Genomic DNA, 18,078 nt, shown 5'->3' on the forward strand with positions numbered 1-18,078 from the left:
GCAAGGCGACGGCTGTCGGTGGTGACCTCATTTTTTCCTGAAGTTTTTTTCCTTCATTTTCCTTTTCTCTTCTGGACGCACACACTAGCGTCCAAGTGGTGGGTAACGTGAATGCAATGACTATAGTTTTGTACGCCGGTGGGTGGCACGTTTTCACTGTCAAGCGACTGGTGATTGGGAGTTGTTGTGCGTTGTTGTGTTCGACGAGGAAATGAGCTGCGTGGACGGCAAGCCGCACTATTAGCGCTGCGATGAGAAGCAACCGGTGGAGTCACGGTTTGCGAGAACGACGACGCGATGCTGGATAGTGGGGTGACATAATTAGTCGAATTCCAACAACGCGGTATATACGGGGTAAGTACGTACTAATAGCAAGGATACTAAGGCTCGTGTTGATGGTCTGCAACGTTGTGGAAGAAGACCATTTGCTCCCTTTTCGTCATTTGGAACTAATGTGTAAGGATGCGATAACCAGCATGTCGTTTGGCATTGACGGCTGTGTTTGTTGTACCTGGCGATGTGTTTGCCGCTACTTGCTCAGCTGTTTGTGAAATGTATCGGAAGACAAAATTGACAAATGTAAACCTCAGCTCGATGAACCCCAGCGATGGACATGGTTGCTATATGCTACTACAGTATATTCGGTGGAGATGGTAACCTTGTAGAAGATACTAACGCTGCCGTATCAACACTTAGCATTCGAGACATTACATTGACCAGGGGATGCAGCAGCAATTGAAGTTGCGTTGGAATCCGGCAACACTCTGGGTGCACGACAGCATGACCTGTGTACGGACTCGTAGAGGTTGAGGAAGGAGCACAATTGTAGCCTTGTGAGTTATTAGTCAGTGATAACAATGCCCTAATTGCATCGTCTAAATTTCAATGCTGGTACCAATTTTTGCGCGACGTCGCAAGTTCGCCTAACACGAAAGACAAAATTTACCTCTGAAAGTGCATATTGCTAGTTATCCTGGATTTGTATTTGAATTATTTTGAAAGATCGACTGTGACAAGCATGGGCAAGCACCTCGTGCCTGTCCACGTGTGTCTTCCCGGCCGGGAAAACCTACCCACTGGACGAGATCATGCTACACAACGGCTGTGCACAGTTCCAACGAGTCCTACGCCATGGCCATGAACCTCTTGACCATGGCGTATGTTGAGCCTCATCGACACGGGCAACTGCTGCTACACCGACCAGTTCGGCTGCCAGCTCACATTCGTCATCCCCACGACAGTATGGAGCCGCCGATCCTGTCGGTGAACAAGGAGATCGAGGTGTCGATTGGGGACGTTGCTCAATAGATCACGCGACCATGGACTTCGAGGGGAAAATCGACTTTTATGAGCGTATAGCGGGCGGCAACTTCGAAAAGACGGCTGGCAATGCCAAGATACTTCAAGAACCATGCGTGCAGAGTGTCTTAGTTATGAAAGTCCGATTTACCAAAAACATGAATAAGTAGGGGAAGTGTGGGTTAAAGATCTAGGAAGAAAGGCATTCTGCCCACCCCAGCATAATGAAAGTTTCCAATACAGTGGTCTGGCCGCCTGGTGTAGACTTCGTACTTAAGTTGACTTTTAAAAAGATGAGCGCTACCGACTCGTTACTTGTGATTAAAGAGCCGGTAGCACTGCAGGTTCCCTTCAAAGCGATAGCAACTTGTGCTTTAGACCTCAGCTCACTTTCAAAGTAACCGTCCTCCTGCAAACACGATCATGAATCTACGCCAACTTCTCTTCACGGCTATCGTCGCCACTGTGTTCGGGTCTGTGGGATCGGTTAGAATCGACCACGACAAGGTCCAGCCATTTGCACAGCCCAAGCCCGTAACCGCGTCCGAGAAGGCTGCCGTCAAATTCAAGCCGAGTCTCACCATCGTTGAAAACTGCCACCCGTACCCCGCCGTGAATGCTGCGGGTGAAACGAGTGGGGGATTGAAACCAACCGGAAAAGCCGATGGCGATTGCAAGGGCTCAGGTCTGGGCTCGCAAGTGTACGGTCGAGCTGCGTGGAACAACGGTCTCTGGGCTATCATGTACACGTGGTATTTCCCCAAGGACCAAGGTTCAGGAGACGTCGGGTTGGTGCCGAGGAATGAACGGCACAAATGGATTTCGGCAGTTGTGTGGATCAACAATCCTGCTGTTGAGAACCCGAAGATCATCGCTGTGTCAACTATGGGTGTGAACGGTGCGTTTTCATATAAGAAGGATGGTCCACCAGCGTGCCATAAAACCTGGTGTGACGAACCCTTTGCCAAGTATTTCAGCGGGACGAGTCCCATACTCCGATATGTAGCGATAGGGATCGAGAGCGAGCTGGTGTCGGATTGGTCCAGCGTCGATGGTGAGTTTCAGGACCTCATCATGTGGGAGCAGTTGACTGAAGCGGCACGTAGTGCTCTAAGCCAAGGTGACTTTCCAGCAGCTCCCTTCAGCGATGAGCAGTTTACGCGAAACCTCGAGAAGGCTCGTCCGTTCTCTTAGTTTCTCCAAAGAAGAATGCGCTACCGAGGTACAAGCATATCAACGCCTCAGTCTGATCACACCCACCAAGCCGAGTGAAATGAAGGAATTCATACAGAAATTCATCCGACTACTTTTTTTTTAAGTGTTTCAGAGATCCTCTATTTATGTAAATGCATCAGACTACGCCAAATACAAGGTTTACACTACAGTATCCTGCCTCCTGGAAACTAATAGTAGTGCTGACGTTAGTGCTGCTATCGTAGCCTTTAATGTTTTTTTAGTTCTTGGATTTTATCCAGAGTCCTTAGGCGGATGCCACTCAGGTGCCATTATTCTCCAATCGAAATACCTGCTGAATATGATTCAATCGATTCGGTTCAACAGGCTCTTGAGGGGACTGTGATGTTGAATTACCTGTGTAAATTATGCTGGTGTGTTAACCCATCCAGTTTTTATTAAGTTAAAAACCCTAATTATTTCAAATAACTTGTACTCCAGTATAATACCTGTGACAGGTATTTATCTGATCACTCGAGCGACATCCGCGGATTTTTTCCACGTTCTGGTAACATGCAGTCCTCGTGAAGATGAGGGGTGGTCGCCTCCGTTCATTAAGACAAAGTCGTGCGCCGCACGAAGAGAAGCTCTGAAATTTCGTGGCCTAAATTTGAGCAAAGTTACGCCCTGTCTCGATTTGTTTATTTCTCGTTGCCTACGCGGCGTGGTCGCGGTCACAGGCAAACTCTAACAAAGCCGTGCTTCGCCCTGGATTTTCGTTTGCGATCCGCATAGCATAACAATAGGTAGATAATAGCCGTAGTATAGTACTGCTCTCATCTTTTCCTTAATAATAACAGGATATAGGTGGTATTTGTTTCTCCCACCGCGCTCCTGCTCCAAACGGATATACTACAGTAGTAATACAGTAATCGGACGTAGTAATACGGTAATCGGACCTAAAACAGAACTGCATTTCAATACTAAGTGTGAAATTCGCATTCACCTTTACCAGTCACACTTCGAGAGAGCTCTGCTGGAAACTGATACTCTATTAGTAGATAAGACTGGACATGCGTATGGTCTGCACAAGGAACTATGTCAGTAATACGGACGTGTTAGCTCGCGCGTACCGTACGATGAACCAAAATTGTCCGGGTAATTTGTCAGATAATTTAATTCTACACCCAAATCGTTGCACTTTCGAGACCTAAGTCTCACATTTTGATCGAGAAATATTGGCATTCCATGAATCTTGAGAATTTGCCCTCAAATCACCTATGTTATAAAGTTGCGTGCTACCAAGAAGCAGTCAAGGTCTAGTTCAATTCACTCGTGGACCATGACATGCATTCTCTTATTTTTCATTTTATTTTCCGCGGATAATGCCGTTTGCGCCCAGGGTGCACTCTAGCTCTCCTCCGTACCTGCAGTTACGACCGTATTATTTATTTTCTCTTTTAGTGGGATATGATAGAGTATCTGTTTACAGAGCTACAGCTGACACTCCCAGATTGAAACTCATGTTGCGCACCTTAGTTTACCTACGTAGGACATCGTTTCTCCCAAGTTCACCAATTAAAACATCCACAGCCTCAACGATAAAAGTGTTGCTTTCCGTGGCCGCTGAATGTGAGCGTCGTACCACGTATTTTCTATTGGAGTAATGGACCTCACAGAGAAATTAGGACAGAGGAGGACAGTATGTCGTGGGCATGTAGTTCTCAAATTTCCAAGTCAGCCTAACCCGCGCTGTCATCCGAAGAGCCAAGCCATGACGTTCCTGCCCAACATCGTCGTTATCCTTGCTGTCGCTGCTGCCGTGCCCAGCTCTGCCACGCGGGAACTGGAAGAACAAGCTGCTCCGCGTTCCTAATTTGTGAGACAATGCGATGTGGATGCCTGCGGCCCAGCCAACTCCGATAAAACAGCAAATATTGCGGCTCTCTCAGTGATCACCCTCTGTACAAAATCTTTAAGCTGTGCTGTGTTCGAAGCTGCTCAACTCCCCGTGCATTGTGAAGTAGATATCAAGTAGGCGGCTGAACAAGCAAAGCAAATCAAGGCATACACTTCGTTGAAGCAACTAATTTGAGATTCTTGTCAACACAAACAACACAAGCCATGCACTCGACTACTCAGTGAACCATCAAAATGAACGTGTCTGACAAACATATATTGTGTGTTACTTTCATTTAATGAAGTCCGCGCGGAGCGGGACAGCGTCTGGGGGAACAAGACCAGAGCTCGGGAAAATAATTATTTTATTTTTCTGAGAGGGTGGGTCAACTGTCACTGGACTGTGTAGCACCCGCGGCCACGACAGCATCACCCGTCATCTCCATCCCTAGTGTTACGCCATCTGACGAACAAACCCTTGTTCGACTCCAGGTACTGTCCGCGTTCAAGGCGGCCAGCATCCGCCCGCTCCTGGCCGTGGTCAACAACAACCACCGCTGCAGAACGGCAATGACGCCGAGAAGAAGATCGACAGGCAGTGTCATACTGCAGGATTCCTGTAAAGAATCCTGCTCAACCCGAAAATGCCGTAGTTTTCCTAACTTTTTGTTGTTGTTAGCAAACTAATGATGTCAAGTAAATAACACATTAAGAGACGAAAGAATAGCAGATCAATGCTGTGGATATGGACGATAGCTTACTTGTGGCGGCACGGCTTCCTAGGTCGGCTGCGACTTGGCTAGGGACACCTGTGTTGTGACGTGCAGCTGCAAACATTGATACAGATTGCCGTGACATGGTCGATCTCGCGATCGAGATACTATTTTGATCAAGGAGAACAACATTTCTTGTCATTGAGGCCAACTTGCTGCATTTCTCGTCCTCCACCTCGTCGATATCTTCATTCGCTTCAGCATGCGATTCATCATGTCGGTGCAGTGCTGCCATAACTCTTGACGCCGGAAAATTTTTCGACGATCAATTCGGCTAGAATACACACTGTAGCACACAAATACTTCAAAATAGGGATATTGCGAAATTATCGTCCACTTCTGCAGCAACTCGTCATGGTGGTCACGCACAAGTTTCATTATGCCAACTAGGCAATCCATCATGGCGGTCACGCACAGTTTCATCTTGCCAAACTAGGCAATCACCGGGTGTCACGCACTATAACATTCTTGCGTATTATACAGCTCACCCAATTATATTAGGAACCGACGGATTCATTGCTCGATCGAGCAGCCCTCCCGGTTTAAGTTACATCGATCTAGTATTAGCGCTTGACTGTATTATCATATGCTTATATTCGCACGCTCGCCGCAAAATCCAGAGTTGTTCCGGGCGAAGCACGGCTTTGTTTTTCTTATGCCCGCGAACGCGCGCCAGCGCTTGGGTAGAGTCAATGGAATTTCTATAGTTTGGAAAGCATTTAGATGGAGGGAATGCAGTGTGAGTATTTGACTAGAAGTTGGATTCCATGTGCATGTAGGTAGGGATAAAAGCCCAATAAATGATATGAGTGAGCCGCTGACACCTTGTTTTACAGGCAAGGGGCAACTTTCACCACCCGCTGCGGGGGTAACTAACAGAAACCACTGCGGCATGCGCCGCAGGGGCTGCATTTAATATCAGAATTCCTTTTACCTCCAAGCACGGATTCTCAAGCAAGCAACCAAGCAACCTAGGGTCGCGAGACACTACACACTGCACCCATCAGTCCCAAACATACTGACAAAAGCAGATCTGGAAAACTGCTCTAGCCAAGTACCCGAGTGGGAATTTCTGGAGCTTTGGTAATGCTGCCTTGCGAGTACGTTTGCTTCAGCGCAATTCTACAGATATTGCTCGTTCAAATGTGAAGGTAGTGTTGACGTGCAGACCCTGCAATCCTGATCGTGCGACGACGAAACGATTCCCCTTGCGGGTTCTCCTAGACGACCAAAATTCATTACGACGGGTGCGAGAGGGAATCGAGCTGTTTACTCTACTTGCTTTCGTGAACAATAGCGCATTTGTTGAACTCATGATAAAGTCTATGGGAATACGGGTCACAATTGTAGATGAACACTTCAACTGCTACCCATTTTGGGAACTCTGGTTCGTAGGAACTCTATCGTACTATGGTCTCGGTGCAGCTTGTACCCCAGTCACCTGGGCCACGGCGTTACGAACGCCGGAGTGTTCTCCTGAGTTTCGAGCAGCGGTCAACATACTATCAGCGATGAATGATATGCAACCGTGTTATCGGCTCTCCATCTTCTGGACGTGTTATTTTTAGGTTACCGTGTCGAGGACAGGCAGCACCTCGAGAAATTTATCAATAGAGTAAGCTCAGCACTGAATTTCAGACATTGTTGGGGCCTCGAGTTCCTCTAGTTGTCCAACTGAGTATCATGCGCGAACCGTGTCTACAACCATTTTCCTTCATCGCAACGGTCGGAAGCAGAGAATTGGGCAAACAATGTCTATTAGCAAACTAGTGTCGTTATCTCCAACCCGTGTGACCTGCTTGTTACACCACGGCGTAGGTAGATAGTTAACACAAGTTGACCACCTCAGCGGTTGGGAGCGCCACGGCTAGCAGGGGAGTCTACCAGTGCGAGGCCGTTCAGTGTCGACCAGACTTTACTGGCCTGCACGCATGGCTAGGATAGGGATGGCTGGGAGGAAGCATTATCAGCACTAGTGGTCGGGTGGCCCCACTAGCCGCTTCCTGCTCGTAAACCCGGTTATATGCACCGGACAGCAGAGCCCTTCGCACACTGGCACATGCGAGCCCTGTCGTCCCTCGGCCGAGGAGCTCCAACTACCACAGCCCCCGTGGTCTCTCTCCACGGTCCCGCCGCCCTATTCGAACACTGCCCTCATCTGTGCACGAGCCTGCCTCTGCTCACCTGTCTCGACCGTAACCCTGCGTCGGCGCAACTCGTGTATATTAGTCTTGATCCTCCACTAACCAGTGAAAATCGCAACTGAGGGTCGAGCCGGCCGACCGCCGCTCGCTGCCCTCCTACTCCCCGTCGATCTACCTACTCCTACTGCACGGGCGCATTCCTAGCCTACTGGACCTCTCCCTCACCGGTACTTCAAGGCCTCACAGCCTCACGTTCCTGCTCTTGATCTCGCCTCGCCTCGCTTGCATACTCTTCGCCCTTGTCCTTCGGCGTGTCGCCCCACGCCTGCGATCTTCTACCGTCGCTGTCGCCACTTCAACCTTCCACTGCTTGCTCAACGCCCGTCGATGGCTGGTGGCACTAGCCCACTGGCTCGCCCTCGTCACCACCCGTATCTTGTCCCACACTACGGCCCGACTTGGCCACTTGTCCACCGTACTCGCCTCACGTCAAGTCGATCACCGCCACGCGATCGTCTGGCAGTGCTCGTTCGTGGCCTTGCGCTACGCGACGAGCCAACCTACTACACGCCATCCCCGGCTCCAAGGTCGTCCACGACCTTGGCAGCATCTTCGAGCTGCTCAAATTCTTCTTCAGTGAGCCATCTTCGTCCTGTCGGTCGCCCTGGTCCCGTGCTGTACTCCACTTGGTGCTCGCGCACGTAGCGTCCTGCGCGGTTGCGCACCCTTCGTCGTGCTCGCTCCACGATGTACCCAGCCGTTTCCACTTGCAGGAGTTCGGGCATGGGAGGCTGCCAACGTGGACGCCCTTGTCCACGAAGCATCTCCACCGTTGCTCCTCGTTCGCCGTCGACTGCTGACTCTTCCGTATCGGTACTGGCCTCGCCGTGACACCCATGATCGTCAGCGTCAGGTCCTCGTCGTGCTATTGTCTTGGCCTCGTGATCATCGGCTTCCGCACCGCCATGAATTCCACTAGCAGCGTCTGTACTAGCTGCTTCTGCTTCTGCGGCCTCTTGCTCGTGACGTGCAGCCTGGCGTCTTGCTGCACGTGCCTCGCGCTCGTCGGCTTCTCGTCGCCGGCGCCCCTTCGTTTCCTCGTAGGCTTTGGCTTCGGCATCCGCTTCTGCCCTACGTTTCCACCCTCGATTTCTGACTGCCGGCTTAGGTTGCGCTGCTGCGCTCGACCTCGCTCCATCTGTGCTGCTCATCCTGGGCGCCGCTATTCCTGGTTGGCTTATTTCATTCGCATCTCCATCTTGGTCCGCCGGGGCAGTTGAAACGCGTGTCGCCTCATCGGCTCCTGGGCGTGCCGTTCCATCACCCGTCCGCTGCTTCTCTTCCTCGTCTTGTCCGGCCAGATTTGTTCTGGTTGGCACTGATACACTCGGTCGTGTTGTTGTGGCACTCCCGCGACCACTCGTTCCCGCCATGACGTCCCTCGTGGCGTCATCTCGCGTCATTTGGCCTTCGTCTCGGCCCTCGCCCACTATCGACTCGTCGGCCGTATTGCCACTGCTCGTCGTGGCCGCTGCGGTTTCGCCGTCGTGCTGCGCTCCTGCCTGCTCAGCGCCGTCGTCCACCGCCAACTCCCCGTCACTAGCGTCGTCTTCCAGCTCCAGCTCTGCGAGGAGCTTCTCGGCGATCACTCCCAGTGAGTCGCTCGGACAGCGGCTCGACACTAAGAAACTACAGTGAACGATCAAGTGCTCGTCCGTATCGTCGCGGACGACTTCCCAATTGTCGAATCCTGCTGCTTGTACGATGCGTGCCGGACCTACCCATTGGTGTGCTAGCTTCGTAATGCCCTTGCCTCGTGGAGGCTTGAACACCCACACCGGATCACCAATACCAAATTCCACGTCATGCCGGACTCGCCGGTTGTAGTATCGCTCGCGACGCAGTTGGTCCTTCGCCAGCGCTGCGTGCGCTGCACTCGTAGCTTTTGCGCTGTTGTTTACCAGTCTGCGGTGGTACCCCGCAGCTGGTCCAGTCTGCGTGATGCCGCTGCTGCGTAGTAGCTCGCTCGGCGCTCGTAGTTTCCTTCCCATCATGAGCTCGTTCGGGCTGTATCCTGTGGCTGAGTGCTTGGCGCCATTGTACGCGTACGCCGCGCAGTGTAGCCACTGGTCCCAGTCGTCCTGAGCTTCTGCCACATACATCGCGACCATGTCCTTCCAGGACCGATGGAAGCGTTCCACCAGCCCCAGCAAGGCAGGTCTGTAGGGTACAGGCGTAAGAGTTGTAATAGAAGTTCTTTGTCGTGATCGTCCATGTCTCCCAGCACCAAATCGCCTTCGTTGCTCAACGGCGTCTGGTTATGGCACAAGTCTTCCAGCCATCGCCGTACACGGTCCTGCCCGAATTCGCCTGTCATCTCGAGTACCTCGACGTCGTTTGCTGTCGGCATCCACGTACCCAGCGCCTCTCTCCGTGGCAGCCTCACAGATTTGCCTTCGATGTTCATCACTGGCACAACTACCTTGCCTCCGCGCACTGTTGACAATGTAGGAGCTAGGAACAGGTGTGGCTCTACGCGTCGAGCTGGTACGAACAGCCCCACAGTGCCTTCGGCCGCTGCCACTCCTAACTCCACCTTACAACAAGTCCACGTCCGCGCTCGCGCTGTCCGCACTAGTCGTACTCTCGCTGCTCGACCTGGTTGCCTGCTGCCGCTTGAGCACTGGAACGGCACGATCTTCTTCGTGTCGTCCTCGTACCATTTCATCTCACACGAGATGAAGTCGATCTTGACTCCCTTCCTGAGCATCCAGTCCTCGCCCAAGAGGAATTCCTCCGTCGCGCCCTCGACGATCAGCGCGTCGACCTCCATGGTCTGTTCGTACTGCGTACGAAACTTGAACCTCCATACGCCCAGCACGCGGGATACCGCGCCCGTGAACCCTCTACGTAGTCTACCGGAGGTAGCGCGTGCTGCTTCTCACCGTATTGCCGCCATCCTTCGCCGGCCACACTGTATTGTGCCCCGTGTCGAGCTTGATCCGCCGTTGCTCGCCCTGGACTCTCACCACCGCCGTCGGTAACGTACTCACCGTCGGCGCCTGTACTGCGCGCAGTTGGCCAACGCGCATCGGCCGGTACTGCTGGTCCATCTTCTCCACGCGGGAGCACGCGTACACACTACACGTACTGCCGTGTCGCTCTTGTCGCTTTGGTCGCCGACTCCGCCTTCTCGTAGTACTTGGAAGCGTGAAGCCAATTGCTTCGGCCTCCTCGCGGCTCAAGATTTTTCCTTTGTCGCCTCCGTGTCGTCGATACGCCTCCTCGACAGCTCGGTAAGCCACCACTGGTTGCGTTAGTTTTACCAGCGCTTCCCGCACCTCGCGTTGTTCTTTGGCTCTCGCCTTGCGCAGGCGCTTCTCAGAGCGTCGCCTCGCCCTGGAACGCTCCAGCGCTGTATCACTCACGCCATCCACCGGTCGCGATGCCGGTGCCTTGCCTGCTTCTTGCCCGCGACTGGACACCAACGTCGTCGCCATTCCATTCTCCGCCGGTTCGTCCGCCAGCCGTTCGCGCTCGGCGCGCCGTTCCCGACGCTCCTTGGTATGTGCGAGCCGCTTCTGCCGCTTGTGGAGCTGCCGCTCCGCTTCCTTCTTCTTGGCCTCGTTGTGCTGCTGTCGAGCCGTCACCATCAGTACTCGACCCCGCTCCTTGTCACACACGTGCAGCTCCGCCGCCAGCGCCTCGTGCAGCATGCCGCCGGCGTCACCGTGCTCCGCGTTCTGCGTGTTCTTCACGTCGTCCGTGCCCTTGTCGTCTCCGTGCAGCTCGGCCTGTCCGCTCTGCGCTGCCTTGTCCCGTAGCACGTCTTCGTTCGGCAGGCCGCTGATCTCGCCACCATCCTTCGTCGACTCGTCGTCGAAGTTGATCACCGCACGCTCCTGGCCAGTGCAGTGGGCCGATTTCGCGTCTCCAACGCCCGCCTAGACAGCTTCCACCGCCGATCGTCCGTACTCGTCACCGCCACTCACCACGCCGTCGTTCTGTGGCAAGCTCGGTGGCTGCTCGTTGCTGCGGGCCACCGTCGCCGTGGCATGCAACAGACGCGGCGTCTCGGCGTCCGCGTTCCGCATGGCGCCGCCGTCGCCGCTGCTGCTCACCGCACGACCCTCGTCGTTCATCGACGGATCCGTCCGCTGGCCCATGTCGACATGCTCCATGTCGTCGGTCACTGACTCCGCCTCGACGCCAGCGAATGTCACACGTCGCTGCGTCGGCTCTTTGACGTCACTAACCTCGGTGGCTGTCGGAGAGGCCACCAGCACCTGCCGTCCGGCGCCATCCCCAGACCTCCGCCATTCCTCCTGTCGTCTTCTGGGGTCGGTGCGTGCCACGCCATCCCCTGACCGCATCTCCCCATCGTCTCCACCGCGGATGCATTCGTGCGCGTCGTCCGCGGCGCCATCCCCAGACTCAAAGTCCACTTGCCATGCTCCTCGTCGTCTGCGCCCGCGTCTCCCTCGTCTTCGTTCTCCGCCGTCGCTGGCAGCGCGTCCTTGCCGTTGCCCAGGCCGCTGCCTCGTCGTCTTACCCGGTCCAGTGCCTGCGAGCAGTAAGGCCGGGGCCCTTACGCTCGCGGGCCGTTTCCCGACTCTTCCGTGGTGTTTTCCGTCGCGCCAGCCACCGCGCTCGTGCCACTCGCTTGAAGGTCCGCCTCCTTCAGCTCACAGAACCGCGCAAAGTGCCCAAGTCGACCACAGTAGTAGCACTCCGTGCCAGGCCGAGGGTGAACTCGCGCCTTGGCTGTTCTCGTCGTTGCATGTAGCGCTGCTGGTTGAGCAGCCTACCTTCTCGTGTCGCGAGCGCTGGGTTCGACACCCCGCCACTCGCTGCTGGTGCTCCGCTGCCATAACTGCCCTCAACCTTCAGCGCCTTTGCAGGACGCCTCGGGTTCTGATCTCCAACCGCTGCTGGCCGCTTTCCTCGCGCTGCGAACTGGTCACTGCTAGCCGTTCGAAATTTTGAACCGTCTCCCTGGCTGCTGCGTGTCCCTACCGGTACCAGCTGGAAACCAGGTGGTATCGCCTTCCACCAATCTGCACTGGCTTTTCAGGCGCTCACCTGCCGGCCTTCAGTGTCGTACCTAGGCGGCGTGGCCGCCGTGCCCCACATGGGTCCGTAGCCAGTCACCACACTTCCGAAGTTCCCTGTCAACCCAGACTGTTCCTGGCCGCCAGTCGTCGTCGCGGCGCCCACCCCGGGCCCGCGCCCGCTTGACGTCTCGCGCTCGTCCCAGCGCGACATCGCCGTCTCCAACCCGACGCCGTACCCCTCACCGTACTCGCCAACGTGGGACACCGCCAAGTTCACTGCTTCGTCCAACGTTTGAGGCCTGTGCCCTCGTACGTGGGTGGCACCCTCGGGGCTGCTCATCCCCTTCAGGAAGGCGTTCACCAACCAGTCTTCTCCGACGTCGCCGCGCTCCCCGATCTCGCGCAACGACTGCGCGTATTCGACAAGCCGCTCGCCTCTCATCTGCCGTCTCGCGTTGAGCAAGTCGACCACTTCCGGGCCAGTGCATTGCGTCATGTATTTGGCGCGTAGCATCCCAGCCAACGTGCTGATGTTCTCTTCGCTCTCCGGCACGGACTCCATCACCGTGGCGAACCAGCGCTGCGCCTCGCCTCCGAGGTTCGACGCGACCTCGTGGTAGAGCTGGCGCTCCTGCCACTCGACTCCCAGCGACACTGCCTGGCGCCTGACCTCCGCGCGCACAGTCTTGAGCCACATCGTCACCGGCATCGTGTCGTCCAAGCCCTTGAACTTCTTCAACTTCAACGCTTTGGCTTTTCGCGAACGATGATCGGTCGCTGAGGAGCGTTCCCCTGCACCGGACCACGCCCACGAGCTGCCATTGCTCCTTCGTGCGGTTGGGGAGGAGGTGGTGGTGGTGGCGTACGCCCCGTTCCGGCACCGCCGCTGCCACCAGTCCCCGTCAAGTCCACTGCGTCCCCGTCCGTCGTCGTGTCCAAGTTCGCGCTGGCCTGTTGCCCGCTACCGCCGTCGTTTCCGCGGCCGCTTCTCGGCTGCCCGCCGTCACCGTCCGTCGCCGTCCGGCTGCCGCTGCCCACTTCGTCGCCGTGTCCTGTCAGAACGTCACCGCCTCGACTCGTGCCGAGGTCGCCTTGCCCCGTTCCGCCTGCTGCCATCGGCGTGTCGCCAGATGCGCGGCGTATCTCCTCCGTGCTCAGCGTCACCGTGGCACCGTCCTCCGTCTCCAAGGTCGTGACCGTTGTCGGTTGGTGCTGAAGCTGCTGCTGTTTCGCCGCTTCCGTTGCCGCTCGCTCCGCTGACGCTGCTCGCCGTTGAGCGCGTTCATCACGTGCCAGTTGTCCTCCGACCACCGTCATTTCGTCTCTCGTAATCTGTTAACGTAATACCACACTCATTAGTTTCATCGCTCATCTCTTCTCTCTTCTCTTCCTCTTTCTCTTCCTTTCTCCCTTCTCTCTCGACTGCGGCTATGCCCACGGATGCCAAGCCGCCAGCACCACTTCGTGATACTGCCCGGTAGGCACCTGTAATGACCACCATGTCGTTATCTCCAACCCGTGTGACCTTCTTGTTACACCACGGCGTAGGTAGATAGTTAACACAAGTTGACCACCTCAGCGGTTGGGAGCGCCACGGCTAGCAGGGGAGTCTACCAGTGCGAGGCCGTTCAGTGTCGACCAGACTTTACTGGCCTGCACGCATGGCTAGGATAGGGATGGCTGGGAGGAAGCATTATCAGCACTAGTGGTCGGGTGGCCCCACTAGCCGCTTCCTGCTCGTAAACCCGGTTATATGCACCGGACAGCAGAGCCCTTCGCACACTGGCACATGCGAGCCCTGTCGTCCCTCGGCCGAGGAGCTCCAACTACCACAGCCCCGTGGTCTCTCTCCACGGTCCCGCCGCCCTATTCGAACACTGCCCTCATCTGTGCACGAGCCTGCCTCTGCTCACCTGTCTCGACCGTAACCCTGCGTCGGCGCAACTCGTGTATATTAGTCTTGATCCTCCACTAACCAGTGAAAAATCGCAACTGAGGGTCGAGCCGGCCGACCGCCGCTCGCTGCCCTCCTACTCCCCGTCGATCTACCTACTCCTACTGCACGGGCGCATTCCTAGCCTACTGGACCTCTCCCTCACCGGTACTTCAAGGCCTCACAGCCTCACGTTCCTGCTCTTGATCTCGCCTCGCCTCGCTTGCATACTCTTCGCCCTTGTCCTTCGGCGTGTCGCCCCACGCCTGCGATCTTCTACCGTCGCTGTCGCCACTTCAACCTTCCACTGCTTGCTCAACGCCCGTCGATGGCTGGTGGCACTAGCCCACTGGCTCGCCCTCGTCACCACCCGTATCTTGTCCCACACTACGGCCCGACTTGGCCACTTGTCCACCGTACTCGCCTCACGTCAAGTCGATCACCGCCACGCGATCGTCTGGCAGTGCTCGTTCGTGGCCTTACGCTACGCGACGAGCCAACCTACTACACGCCATCCCCGGCTCCAAGGTCGTCCACGACCTTGGCAGCATCTTCGAGCTGCTCAAATTCTTCTTCAGTGAGCCATCTTCGTCCTGTCGGTCGCCCTGGTCCCGTGCTGTACTCCACTTGGTGCTCGCGCACGTAGCGTCCTGCGCGGTTGCGCACCCTTCGTCGTGCTCGCTCCACGATGTACCCAGCCGTTTCCACTTGCAGGAGTTCGGGCATGGGAGGCTGCCAACGTGGACGCCCTTGTCCACGAAGCATCTCCACCGTTGCTCCTCGTTCGCCGTCGACTGCTGACTCTTCCGTATCGGTACTGGCCTCGCCGTGACACCCATGATCGTCAGCGTCAGGTCCTCGTCGTGCTATTGTCTTGGCCTCGTGATCATCGGCTTCCGCACCGCCATGAATTCCACTAGCAGCGTCTGTACTAGCTGCTTCTGCTTCTGCGGCCTCTTGCTCGTGACGTGCAGCCTGGCGTCTTGCTGCACGTGCCTCGCGCTCGTCGGCTTCTCGTCGCCGGCGCCCCTTCGTTTCCTCGTAGGCTTTGGCTTCGGCATCCGCTTCTGCCCTACGTTTCCACCCTCGATTTCTGACTGCCGGCTTAGGTTGCGCTGCTGCGCTCGACCTCGCTCCATCTGTGCTGCTCATCCTGGGCGCCGCTATTCCTGGTTGGCTTATTTCATTCGCATCTCCATCTTGGTCCGCCGGGGCAGTTGAAACGCGTGTCGCCTCATCGGCTCCTGAGCGTGCCGTTCCATCACCCGTCCGCTGCTTCTCTTCCTCGTCTTGTCCGGCCAGATTTGTTCTGGTTGGCACTGATACACTCGGTCGTGTTGTTGTGGCACTCCCGCGACCACTCGTTCCCGCCATGACGTCCCTCGTGGCGTCATCTCGCGTCATTTGGCCTTCGTCTCGGCCCTCGCCCACTATCGACTCGTCGGCCGTATTGCCACTGCTCGTCGTGGCCGCTGCGGTTTCGCCGTCGTGCTGCGCTCCTGCCTGCTCAGCGCCGTCGTCCACCGCCAACTCCCCGTCACTAGCGTCGTCTTCCAGCTCCAGCTCTGCGAGGAGCTTCTCGGCGATCACTCCCAGTGAGTCGCTCGGACAGCGGCTCGACACTAAGAAACTACAGTGAACGATCAAGTGCTCGTCCGTATCGTCGCGGACGACTTCCCAATTGTCGAATCCTGCTGCTTGTACGATGCGTGCCGGACCTACCCATTGGTGTGCTAGCTTCGTAATGCCCTTGCCTCGTGGAGGCTTGAACACCCACACCGGATCACCAATACCAAATTCCACGTCATGCCGGACTCGCCGGTTGTAGTATCGCTCGCGACGCAGTTGGTCCTTCGCCAGCGCTGCGTGCGCTGCACTCGTAGCTTTTGCGCTGTTGTTTACCAGTCTGCGGTGGTACCCCGCAGCTGGTCCAGTCTGCGTGATGCCGCTGCTGCGTAGTAGCTCGCTCGGCGCTCGTAGTTTCCTTCCCATCATGAGCTCGTTCGGGCTGTATCCTGTGGCTGAGTGCTTGGCGCCATTGTACGCGTACGCCGCGCAGTGTAGCCACTGGTCCCAGTCGTCCTGAGCTTCTGCCACATACATCGCGACCATGTCCTTCCAGGACCGATGGAAGCGTTCCACCAGCCCCAGCAAGGCAGGTCTGTAGGGTACAGGCGTAAGAGTTGTAATAGAAGTTCTTTGTCGTGATCGTCCATGTCTCCCAGCACCAAATCGTCTTCGTTGCTCAACGGCGTCTGGTTATGGCACAAGTCTTCCAGCCATCGCCGTACACGGTCCTGCCCGAATTCGCCTGTCATCTCGAGTACCTCGACGTCGTTTGCTGTCGGCATCCACGTACCCAGCGCCTCTCTCCGTGGCAGCCTCACAGATTTGCCTTCGATGTTCATCACTGGCACAACTACCTTGCCTCCGCGCACTGTTGACAATGTAGGAGCTAGGAACAGGTGTGGCTCTACGCGTCGAGCTGGTACGAACAGCCCCACAGTGCCTTCGGCCGCTGCCACTCCTAACTCCACCTTACAACAAGTCCACGTCCGCGCTCGCGCTGTCCGCACTAGTCGTACTCTCGCTGCTCGACCTGGTTGCCTGTTGCCGCTTGAGCACTGGAACGGCACGATCTTCTTCGTGTCGTCCTCGTACCATTTCATCTCACACGAGATGAAGTCGATCTTGACTCCCTTCCTGAGCATCCAGTCCTCGCCCAAGAGGAATTCCTCCGTCGCGCCCTCGACGATCAGCGCGTCGACCTCCATGGTCTGTTCGTACTGCGTACGAAACTTGAACCTCCATACGCCCAGCACGCGGGATACCGCGCCCGTGAACCCCTCTACGTAGTCTACCGGAGGTAGCGCGTGCTGCTTCTCACCGTATTGCCGCCATCCTTCGCCGGCCACACTGTATTGTGCCCCCGTGTCGAGCTTGATCCGCCGTTGCTCGCCCTGGACTCTCACCACCGCCGTCGGTAACGTACTCACCGTCGGCGCCTGTACTGCGCGCAGTTGGCCAACGCGCATCGGCCGGTACTGCTGGTCCATCTTCTCCACGCGGGAGCACGCGTACACACTACCACTGTGGTACACGTACTGCCGTGTATCGCTCTTTTGGCACCTTGGTCGCCGACTCTGCCCTCTCGTAGTACTTGGAAGCGTGAAGCCAATTGCTTCGGCCTCCTCGCGGCTCAAGATTTTTCCTTTGTCGCCTCCGTGTCGTCGATACGCCTCCTCGACAGCTCGGTAAGCCACCACTGGTTGCGTTAGTTTTACCAGCGCTTCCCGCACCTCGCGTTGTTCTTTGGCTCTCGCCTTGCGCAGGCGCTTCTCAGAGCGTCGCCTCGCCCTGGAACGCTCCAGCGCTGTATCACTCACGCCATCCACCGGTCGCGATGCCGGTGCCTTGCCTGCTTCTTGCCCGCGACTGGACACCAACGTCGTCGCCATTCCATTCTCCGCCGGTTCGTCCGCCAGCCGTTCGCGCTCGGCGCGCCGTTCCCGACGCTCCTTGGTATGTGCGAGCCGCTTCTGCCGCTTGTGGAGCTGCCGCTCCGCTTCCTTCTTCTTGGCCTCGTTGTGCTGCTGTCGAGCCGTCACCATCAGTACTCGACCCCGCTCCTTGTCACACACGTGCAGCTCCGCCGCCAGCGCCTCGTGCAGCATGCCGCCGGCGTCACCGTGCTCCGCGTTCTGCGTGTTCTTCACGTCGTCCGTGCCCTTGTCGTCTCCGTGCAGCTCGGCCTGTCCGCTCTGCGCTGCCTTGTCCCGTAGCACGTCTTCGTTCGGCAGGCC

The 18,078-nt window shown here is 56.3% G+C and overlaps 2 protein-coding genes across 2 annotated transcripts; one reads left to right on the forward strand and one right to left on the reverse strand.

The window, feature by feature from the left end:
- Positions 1-1,722: 1,722 nt before the first annotated feature.
- Positions 1,723-4,994, forward strand: IUM83_08821 (necrosis inducing-like protein NPP1 type; the record flags this gene model as incomplete). The annotated part of the gene is made up of 2 exons (XM_067933217.1): positions 1,723-2,197; positions 4,864-4,994. The coding sequence occupies 2 exons, from the start codon at positions 1,723-1,725 to the stop codon at positions 4,992-4,994; spliced, it is 606 nt and encodes a 201-aa protein (XP_067794069.1).
- Positions 4,995-7,851: 2,857 nt separating this feature from the next.
- IUM83_08822 (RNA-dependent DNA polymerase) lies at positions 7,852-10,121 on the reverse strand (the record flags this gene model as incomplete). Its single annotated transcript, XM_067933218.1, has 3 exons — positions 7,852-9,462; positions 9,639-9,874; positions 9,947-10,121. The coding sequence occupies 3 exons, from the start codon at positions 10,119-10,121 to the stop codon at positions 7,852-7,854; spliced, it is 2,022 nt and encodes a 673-aa protein (XP_067794142.1).
- Positions 10,122-18,078: the final 7,957 nt, after the last annotated feature.

Source organism: Phytophthora cinnamomi, assembly GCF_018691715.1.
Source record: "Phytophthora cinnamomi strain GKB4 chromosome Unknown Contig26, whole genome shotgun sequence".
NCBI lineage: Eukaryota > Oomycota > Peronosporomycetes > Peronosporales > Peronosporaceae > Phytophthora > Phytophthora cinnamomi.